The following is a 10,106-nucleotide window of genomic DNA, read 5'->3' as shown; positions in this document are numbered from 1 at the left end:
TAGGTTTCTAAGAGCCAAATCATAAAATCAGAAGTATCAACATATAATCATCCCAAAATCAGAGTATCAAATTATGCGGAAATCATGAAACTATTGAGGTGAGTGTACACTAAAGGCTTCGCCTTCTTGCGATCATCTTAAGAACCTGAAACACATTTAAACCACAACTGTAAACATGAAACTTAGTGAGTTTTCCTAAAATAACACATACAACATGTATACCACAAAACATAACTGTAACGGGTCTGTAACAACCTTGTGTCCATATCAACCTTGAGTCCGTATTAACTCTATCGAGTCCATATCAACCCCAGGTCTATATCAACCCCAAGTCCATATTGACTCCGAGTTTGTATCAACTCCATCGGGTCCATATCAACCTACATACACATAACATACAAGCATACAACAAAATTCACAAAGACAACAAGCACAAAACGACACCCAATGTCCTATAGTATAGTGAGCAGACTCACCTCACAGATATCGACTAAGTACAACAGCTCTAACACAATGCAGACCGGTACTACGAAACACCTACTCAACAATAAGGAAGTATTCCCTCAGTCTATACCCTAAAACCCTTAAGCTGACCAAAAGTCAACTATGGTCAAAAGTCAACAGTCAAAGTCCACCTCAACATGTCTCCGCGTCGTGACCACTTATAGGTCACATCGTGGGCACTCCATGACAAAACAATCGGGTCATACCTCAGTCGCCATATTGTGGGGACCTAAGTGTCACGTCATGGGAACTAGGTTCCCACAACTTAACAGATTCAACTCTTAATTTGTTAAGCCACTCATTCTAACTTTCCAGAAGCCTTCTTAAATCCTAATACATCACAAATATCAATGTTGTTCAGTCATGTATGTTCAATGCAAGTCTAAAGCTCAACTTATGTAAAAATGGGAAGAAAAGCACCAAAATCTCATGCATGGAGTCCAATCCACCATCAAACTTTATATCTGAGACTTATGTTCGTCAAAGGACCTTAATGATCCATAAAGTTGCTAACTTTATGGATTCCATGCATTTAACTCAACCCAAGCATGGAGAAAATTGGGTAAAACATAGATCTAGCATGCTTAAATGAGAAAGAAAAGAACTTGAGGAAGTACAAAGGTCCAGAAAACAACACAAGGTGATGAGGAGGAGACTTTCTTGCTGAAACAATGCACCAAAGGAGCCTTCTTCTTCAAAAAGGAGCTAAAAACCACTAAAAGAGCTCTCAAAATAAAACAATGGAGGGTATATTTGATTAGGGCAAGAATGGAGGTGATGGAGGCTAAGAGTGTGCAAACCCTAATCCCTCACTTCCGTTAAATAGGGTGTAAATCGCGGAAAAATTAGGGTTAACCATCAAACGACCGCCACGTCGTGACAACCTACTCGTCACGTCGTGGCCCACAAGAAATGATGCACTTTTCTGCCTTGATGATCACGTCATGAGGTCTACTTCCTCCTGTCGTGATCGCCTCAAAACCAAAGATTTTACATTTTTTTGTAGATCAAAAGCATAAATAATTCATTTAGTATGTGGTGCATTTATTTTAGTTTTCATACTATATTGTGTGTATTGTTGTCATGGTACTTATATATTTAGAGTCATTTCATATCATGTGGGGTATATGTTGAATATGAATGAAGTGTGATGACAACCAATAATCATTCTAGATGATTTAATGTACACTAGTAGTCTATCTACTAATACCCTATTGAGGGTGTTGTTGCATTCATTTGGTTTTTGTAATTTTTTTCAAAGCTAAAGGTGGTTTATGTAATTATTTGTGAAATAAAAATAAGGGTTTAGGTCATTTTTGGTCACTTAACTTTTGGTTTTATGCTCATTTGGTCACTTAACTCTTTTTAAGTTTTAAAAGGTCATCAAACTTTTGGCTTTGTGCTCATTTAGTCACTTAACTTTTCTTTTGGTCACATTTAGTCACCAAACTTTTAAAACTGTGTTCATTTAGTCACTCAACTTTTAAATTTTTTTAAAAGTTTAATGACTAAATGAGCACAATTTTAAAAGTTAGGTGACTAAATGAACATAAATCTAAAAGTTGGGTGATTAAATGTGACCAAATCAAAAGTTAAGTGACTAAATGAGTATAAAATCAAAAGTTTGATGACCTTTTAAAACTTAAAAATAGTTAAGTGACCAAATGAGGAAAAACCCAAAAGTTAAGTAACCAAAAATGACCTAAACCCTAAAAATAACTTTTATAACGTACTTATTTTTTTTTATGAACATGGTCTTTGTCGTTACCAAAACTTTTTTTAATAAACTCATATAATACATGAGTCTCACACCTATTTTCGGAATAAATCATCCAATAAAAACACAAGTGAAATTGATTACGTAGAGATGACCAATCAAGTTTAATCCAACCCGTTGCTTATAGAGGGGTAAATTAGTAAATTGGATGGGTTGTTCCAACCCGGAAGAAGCCCTGAAAAAGCGTCTGGGTGCAAATCGTTTTGTCAATCGGAAGGAAATCGGTAGATGGAGAGAGGAGAGAGAACAATGAAAGTATATGCGATTTTGGGGCTTCTTCTCTTTTCTGCTTTCGTCGGCGATGTATCGGCTCTTTCAGTCACCGTGAACGACGTCGAATGTGTATACGAGTATGTACTTTACGAAGGCGATACCGTTTCAGGCAACTTTGTTGTTGTCGATCATGATATATTCTGGAGCTCCGATCACCCCGGCATCGACTTTATCGTGAGTATCTGGATCTTTATACTTCAGATCACCATGTTTTTTCCCCTTCTATTGGATTTCTCAAAATTGGATCCTAGTTGACCTAAATCAGAAATTTCGATAAAGGATTTTGCTGTTCTATTCGAAAATTATAGATTGGAGTTAAATTTTAGGGGTTTTGTTTTATCGACCTTTGATGTTTCATTGATCTGCTCCGGTACGTGAATTTTAATTGGAATGAAATTCCATGGGTTATTTCGGCTAGAACTTCTGAATTCAATCGAATTTCATCGAACACTTATTCATTTTATCTCCTTTGTTTATGTGATTTGTGATTACGCAATCCAGTTGACAAGTTTCTTTCTTTTCTTTTCTTTTTGTTGTATGGATCTCATATAATTTGTTCTCAATTTCAATACATGTTAGGCCTTTTGATTTTTGAAGTTACACTAAAAACAATTGGCTAACAGACTTTTTGGATTATATTGATCTTTAACATCCCTTCCATGACACTCTCCCTTGTCGATTGGCTTCCATGAAAACTATTTAGGTCATCATCAAGCGTGTTTCAACAGCAATATAAATATAAAATTGTAGGGAAGAAGAAGAGCTGAAATTAATTCATTTGGGTTTGTTTCAGGTGTCATCTCCCGGAGGAAATGTAGTACAAACCATGAAAGGAACATCTGGAGAAAAATTTGAGTTCAAAGCTCCAAGAAGTGGAATGTATCAATTCTGTTTCCATAATCCTTACTCAACTCCAGAAACTGTCTCTTTCTACATACATGTTGGTCATATTCCCAATGAGCATGACCTAGCAAAAGATGGTTTGTTGAACTCCCTCTTATTTCTTGCAACCATTATCTTTTAAAGCTCAAGTTTTTATATTGTTTTTGTATGTTTTGTAGAGCATTTGGACCCTGTGAATGTGAAAATTGCTGAATTGAGGGAGGCATTGGAATCTGTTACAGCTGAACAAAAATACTTGAAAGCTCGTGATGCTCGACATCGCCATAGTAAAGCTCTCATTCTATTTAATCATATTTATTATATGCCAAACACAGTATAATTTGTTCTGTCATGTCATGTCATGTGATGTATGATGTATAACTGGTTGTTGTGTAGCAAATGAGAGCACGCATAAAAGGGTGATCTTTTACACAATTGGAGAATACATTTTGTTGGCACTTGCAAGTGGACTCCAAGTGGTTTACATACGTCGCCTGTTTAGCAAGTCGGTTGCATACAACCGGGTTTGAGCTTTGAATCAATCAATTGTATCTTATCTTTCTTCTTATATTTATTGTTATAGATTAGAACTCGGGAACATTTATGTTATCTATCGTGTTTAGAGCTTTTCGATGTTTTACCTTTTTACTTACCTTCAATTAAATTAATGCAATCTTGCAATTTTCAACTTGATGTTTTCTTTGCTTTCATATGGTTGGTTTATTCTTCAAGGCTGTGGGGGATTTTGGTGGAGATTTGGAGTTCGGGTTTCCTTTTTTCTCAGTAACTTGTATTATTGTGTATATGGTTAAAGTGGTTAATGGGTAATGACGTGTGTTTGGATAAAGAGTTGTAAACATAAAGTTGATTTTTTTAGTTCCAAAAAATAGGCTTGAATGAGATTAAATGCTCTCTACGTTTCAACAAACAATTTTAACAGTTTTTGTCGATAATTAACAATATAAATCAGTTTTAATGTGAAGAGAAGGGTCGGTGGTTTAATACATTGAGGGTGTGTTTGAGATTGCTTATTTAAGATGTTTCTCTGCTTAGTGCTTTTTGGCATCACTAATAAGTTCTTATAATGTGAAGAGAAGATTTGGTGGTTCGAAAATATTGTTAAGGACAGGGAAAATGTGATTATAGCACAATCAAATATTGTCATTTATCTGATTTGGTCATTAAAGTAATTTTTTTGCACAATAGGTCATTAAACTCATAATTTATCTGTGGATTAAGTCATATTCGTTAGTTTTTAACAAATCCTCCATTAGCCTGTTATTCTAAATTACACGAATGGTCCCTATGACTTTTTTTTGTGCAATAAGTCAGCTCCGTCCGTCTCTCCTCTCCGTCACCTTTGGAATCACATTTGACAGAAAAATTGCCCCTTCCAATTGACCCGCCGCACTAGAGATCAAATCCCACAACCCAAAAATAGAAATCGACACCGATAACAAACTAACAAAGTAACAACAATGAAAATAAAATGTATGATATTTTGAATTGAAGACCTTAACTTTGGTGATTCATTTAAACAAACACATGTAACCTCAAGAGCCCATAACATCTTATCTTGATCTTTATTAAAATAAACCAATCAATCACTTCACTCTCCTTTTTTTCCATTCCATAGCCATACCAACAATTTTTCCTATATTTTTCTTTGATTTTTAATCGATGTTACAGGAATTGTTCTGGTTTCACAAGGGTAAAATGTACGTCCATCACCACATAAACCAAGATTTCCCTCGAAGCTTAAGCTTGTAAATGTTAAAAATTGACATCCATTAGGGAGTAAACCCCTCAGATGATTATTGTGAGCAACACTGAATTTGGATAAAAAAAACTTAGATTCACCAAAGATGGAGGGATTATTCCGGTGAGATTATTGTATGGCAAATCAAGCGTCTCCACCTTTTCATTCCTGATAAAGAACTAGGAATCCTACGTCGTGATAAATTGTTGAGATTCAAATCCAAAATGTGTAGTTTTTCCAAGTTGCCAAATTTTGGCAGGATTTCACTAGAGAAGAGATTGATGTTGGTGGAAAGCTCATGATCGGATTGTATTGCACCGTTGATCGTCTAACACGCATGTTTCTTCTTTTGAAGAATGGGAAATCTGGTTAGGATTCTTCTTATGAGATACCTTGTGAAATAAAACTTTGTAAGTGTGTAAGAGATTCAGGAATCTATCCAGAAAAAGAATTGTTTGATAAATACAAGTCAAAAAGAGACTTAATATCACCCAAATAAGTTAGGAATTGAACTGGTCAAGTGATTCAATGACAAATCCAGTAGAGAGTTATTGTGCCACTGGCGTAAAAGATGAGGTGGCGACATTAGTGGCAAACGGTGGAGAGTAGAGACGAACTAACTTATTGTGCAAAAAAAATAGTAATAATAAGTCATAAGACCATTCGTGTAATTTAGAATAACCGGTTAACGGATGATTTGTTAAAAACTAACGAAAGTGACTTGATAGATAGGTAAATTGTAAGTTTAATGACCTATTGTGCAAAAAAAATACTTTAGTGACCAAATCGGATAAATGACAATAATTGATTGTGCTACACTGACATTTTTCCCATAATATTTTGATAATAACATTTTGAATCATATAACTTTTAATCTTAATATTTTAGATCATATAAATTTTTTTGAATCATAACAAATTAAAGATAAAAAAAAAAAAAAAAAGTATGTTTTCTCCGTAGAAACTTACTAATGGAGTTTGCAGAATGTAATCAAGTCCACAAAGAGAGTGCTGCAGACTCGTTGATACGATAGTAATGCAGATTCATTGAATTTTACCAAAATACCCTAATATGTGATTTGCAGAAAGCCCTCTACGGATTATTACATGGTTATTTTTGAAAAAACTTGTTTTTTTGGTTATTTTTTTAAACTAATGGTTATAAAATAATTATGCAAAACAAACATTGATGTTGACGAGTGATTACAAAATTAATCCTAAGAAAAATGAAAGAAATTTTGTATTAAACCAATGAAGATAGAGTAATTAGCTTCAACACTAGGGACGTTAAGCATGTTTTAAAAATATCAATTCATCTTAAATCGTTTGTTAGAACATGGCTTAGATTGATCGACCAAAACAATACCTTATGCCTTATAGGACCTTGAACCTCAGTTAGCAACCTAATTAAGTAACAAACTCAAGTCGACTTCAATATTTCATAACATTAATTAATCGATCAATCAAAAGTTAGTTATGTATAAGCTGGTTGTCACTTGTCAACGCATAGACATATAACCAAGAGTAAATGAGAGTTAGTTGTTTCTTTACCAGAATAAACCACCCTCTGAATCATAATGAGACTACCTAAGACCATTTTGCTTTTGCATTTTAAAAACAAATTTCACAACATTCATCAGTTGTCCAAATAGGTAAAGGGTTTGTGTCTTGATACATTAAAGCCATTATTAGGTCATGCTGTCCATATTAAGTAAAAAAGAAACAACCATGTAATGTATAGATAGTTGTCCAAGTTAAATGGTTAACCACACCAAGCCAAGGAGTATACAAGAGAAATAAAAATATATTTTTAAGTATACAATACAACCACATGAAGTCAAGTAAATAGTATACAAGAGGGTAAATATGAATATTACTACTCTTCATCGCTATCATTTCCAAAAACTGATGCAATAGGTGTTTTCGGCTTCTTTGCTGCACTCATGCCTGAACTCTACATTAAACACCAACATACTTTACTCCTTTTCACAATATAGCCAATAAGTATGTTTTTCATAAATAAAAAACAAACTACTATGAGAAACTTAGACATGAAAATTCTTTTCAAAAAAAAATTGTTAATACCTTTGATGCACCAAGTTTTGATGAAAATCCAAACTTCAAAACCTTCCTCTGATCCTGATCAGCAAGAACTGTAGCAGCATTCTTCACTGCTAAATTACTTTTTCCAGACTCCTCTTGCTGTTGTTGTTGTTGCTTATGCGCATCAGCCCTAAATCAAAAAAAGTAAAATATATTTAATCATCTGTGATCTGACATAACATAACATAACAGACTGTGTTTGACATGCATTGGACTGAGACTGAGAGAGTTATCAATGGGATAACAGTCCAATTTTTTGTCCTACCCACAAAAAAGTAGGGAAGAAGAAACTTGGTTTAGCCTCTGTGCAAAAGACATAAATACCCTTCTTGTCCTTATCATAAAAAGCTTACATTTGAGCAAACTTAGCCATCTCTTTTTCCTGGCGCAACTGTTCACGCTTTTGCCTGTCATCACGGCTGCTGCTTCCGTGCATTTCTCTCATTTCTTTAAACCGCTGTAAACCGCAAAAGACGTAAATACCCTCCACCTCAAAAAAAAAAAAAAATCCCAATTGTAATTTACTTATATACCTTTCGATGATTGTGATCATATGAGCTAAGATGACCTTCAAATTCAACTGCTAACTTGTACTGCTTATTGCAAAGCTCACAATAGAAAGTCTTGCGGATTTCATTGACTTCGGTTTGAATTTTGTGCTCTCGATCTGCCATAACCTGGATTTTCATAATGTGCAGGAGAGGGGGCAGAAGAAGCCACCAGATAGAGATACTAATAAAAAACAGACATACGCTGTCTTCTGCTATATATATTATATTATATATTCTATATTATATATAAGATAAGATTTTTTCTTAATGTATTTATATATGTTTTTCTTTTTTAAGAGTGAAAAGGGATACCTCTCGTTTCTTTGCAGTTTCCTCGGTTTCTTCAACTTCAATGTCGAGTTTCTTTCGTTGGATGTTTTCTTCTGAGGTGAAGAAATCGTCTTGTTCTTGTTTTCCGACTCCGAGTTTTGAATCTCTGATTCCGGATTTGATGGGTTCGGTGATTCCTACGGAATCATCATGGAAAGAATTAGGGCTTGTTTGTTTGTTAAGATGCAGAAAAGGTAAATTTAAGTTGGTGAGACTGAGGCATTAAAAAAAATAGATTAAAAATCAACACACTAGGCATAACATGAAGTAAAGATGGAACAAATGCACTGTTCTGATTATATTTTCTTACGTTTAAATGAAATATGTCAATTAACTTTGTCTGTATTATGAATTCAATTATTCAATAATGTTATCTGCATACCTTGTTCATCCTTCCCAAGACCTTTCCCTTTCCACCCCATCTTTTGAAGAAGCCGGAAACCAACATTAGAGGATGTTAATTGTGTGTCTAATGAAGCTTGTTCAACATTATCAAGATCTACGTTTTCTGTTGGTCTGTGATGAATTGGTAGGCGAAATTCCTCTGCAAATTCCTCAAGAACAGATGCCTCATCTTCCTGTAGAGTTTACAAAACATGAACCAAATCAACACACTAATGATTCTACAGCGTCACTTGTATACAAATAGATAGCATAAATCAACTTAACCATGATTAAACTTCAGTCAAATAACACAACAAAAACTTGCACAAGCATATGACCTCATCTGCTTTCTGTTGTCTTCTACGTATGTCTTGTCTGCCGTTGTACCTTCTGTTCTCCATTTCAATGACTTCAAACTGCAACTAAGTAAGAAACAAAAGTATCAGAAAAGGTCTGAAGCAACCAAACCAGCCGGAATTTTACTAAACAGAAACAGGAATTTGAAGATTTTGATAACACCATATAAAAGAATTGGAAAGTAAGGAAATGATAATTTCGATGAAATCACCAGAAATTATCCGTTTAAATGACTTCCGGGAGCAATCGGTGATATAATACCCTAAATCTTAGATCACTTAGCTTAAAAATTAGCAAACAACTACAACGATAAATTTAGGGTTTTCTTTCCAATTAGAATAGGATGAAAAATCATATAGTCTTTACCTGATTGGAGAAACCACGGAGACTTTAGCTTACAATTCGCTTGATCTAATCGACGCAGCACTCTACTTTCTAGTTTCTAATCCATTAAACCAATTTACGGATCTAGTATCGTGATGCAGCTTATTGGTTCAGAGTTCAGAATCTGGCCCATTCAGCCCAAAATGGTTCATGTTTAAGTTTTTATGGCCCAAGATCGTTTATATCTTAGTTGTTTAATTCAGCCCAAGACCGTTTATATTATAGTTTTTTAAGGAATAGTAGAAAGAAAAAACAAATAATATTCTTATGTGTCAACGACACCTTCTAACCTTTGTTCTTAAATGTAAAAATTAAGGAGGAAGGGAGAAAGATATGGAACGAGAAAAGAGAAGAAAGGATGGATGTATTCTCGAGTTTAATAGGAAGGAAATAAATTATGCCCTCAAATGACATTTTTACCAATGGTTAGGTTCATCAACTTCATCCTACGGAGAAGAGGAAAGAGAGTAGAAGACGAAGAGTAGTATGATGGAGTGAATGACAGGTTCTGTGAGAATGTAGACGAAGATATTGCGAGAATAACGATGTTGTAAGAATGAAGATGGTGTGAAGTTATAGATAGATAAATCAGTCATTTTATTTATTTTTTTGTATTATATCATCATATTTTCATTTTTACTACATTATTTTTAGTTTAAACATTTTATATTATATTATCATATTTTGAGATAATTAATTATATTTCTTGTGTATTAATTGGAAATATCTAAAAAGTAAAAGGGAGGGACGAGTGAGTATTTATTAGGTCTAGGTGAGAAGGGAGAGAGATGGGAAAATAATGT

At 34.2% G+C, this 10,106-nt stretch overlaps 2 protein-coding genes across 9 annotated transcripts; one reads left to right on the top strand and one right to left on the bottom strand.

The window, feature by feature from the left end:
- Window positions 1-2,456: 2,456 nt before the first annotated feature.
- On the top strand, window positions 2,457-4,124 carry LOC111889091 (transmembrane emp24 domain-containing protein p24beta3). The gene is made up of 4 exons (XM_023885236.3): window positions 2,457-2,728; window positions 3,348-3,534; window positions 3,616-3,723; window positions 3,833-4,124. Exons 1-4 carry the CDS (start codon window positions 2,510-2,512, stop codon window positions 3,964-3,966), a joined length of 648 nt encoding a protein of 215 aa, XP_023741004.1. The 5' UTR covers window positions 2,457-2,509; the 3' UTR covers window positions 3,967-4,124.
- A 2,815-nt stretch (window positions 4,125-6,939) lies between these two features.
- Window positions 6,940-9,422, bottom strand: LOC111889089 (uncharacterized). Of its 8 annotated transcripts, none has more exons than XM_023885226.3 (8): window positions 9,286-9,422; window positions 8,901-8,984; window positions 8,561-8,756; window positions 8,161-8,315; window positions 7,831-7,974; window positions 7,651-7,754; window positions 7,280-7,427; window positions 6,940-7,148 (listed from the first exon to the last, which is right to left on the bottom strand). In XM_023885226.3, the coding sequence occupies exons 2-8, from the start codon at window positions 8,961-8,963 to the stop codon at window positions 7,071-7,073; spliced, it is 888 nt and encodes a 295-aa protein (XP_023740994.1). In that variant the 5' UTR covers window positions 8,964-8,984; window positions 9,286-9,422; the 3' UTR covers window positions 6,940-7,070. The 8 variants fall into 8 exon arrangements, with proteins under 8 accessions (XP_023740994.1, XP_023740998.1, XP_023740997.1 ...); XM_023885230.2 differs by having other exon boundaries at window positions 8,848-8,984; window positions 9,286-9,359; XM_023885229.3 differs by having other exon boundaries at window positions 8,901-8,978; window positions 9,286-9,358.
- Window positions 9,423-10,106: the final 684 nt, after the last annotated feature.

Source organism: Lactuca sativa, chromosome 7 (genome assembly GCF_002870075.4).
Source record: "Lactuca sativa cultivar Salinas chromosome 7, Lsat_Salinas_v11, whole genome shotgun sequence".
In the NCBI taxonomy this organism is placed as follows: domain Eukaryota; kingdom Viridiplantae; phylum Streptophyta; class Magnoliopsida; order Asterales; family Asteraceae; genus Lactuca; species Lactuca sativa.
Note: the sequence above shows the minus strand (reverse complement) of the source record. Positions and strands in the feature narration are given on the sequence as shown.

Bases quoted from the DNA above. Each gene is read 5' to 3' on its own strand.
- LOC111889091 (XM_023885236.3), top strand. From the start codon at position 2,510: ATGGAGAGAGGAGAGAGAACAATGAAAGTATATGCGATTTTGGGGCTT. The intron at 2,729-3,347 runs GTGAGTATCTGG...GGTTTGTTTCAG, and splicing joins ACCCCGGCATCGACTTTATC to GTGTCATCTCCCGGAGGAAA. The intron at 3,535-3,615 runs GTTTGTTGAACT...TATGTTTTGTAG, and splicing joins GCATGACCTAGCAAAAGATG to AGCATTTGGACCCTGTGAAT.
- LOC111889089 (XM_023885226.3), bottom strand. From the start codon at position 8,963: ATGGAGAACAGAAGGTACAACGGCAGACAAGACATACGTAGAAGACAA. The intron at 8,757-8,900 runs GTCATATGCTTG...TAAACTCTACAG, and splicing joins GACAACAGAAAGCAGATGAG to GAAGATGAGGCATCTGTTCT. The intron at 7,975-8,160 runs GTATCCCTTTTC...ATGAAAATCCAG, and splicing joins AAACTGCAAAGAAACGAGAG to GTTATGGCAGATCGAGAGCA.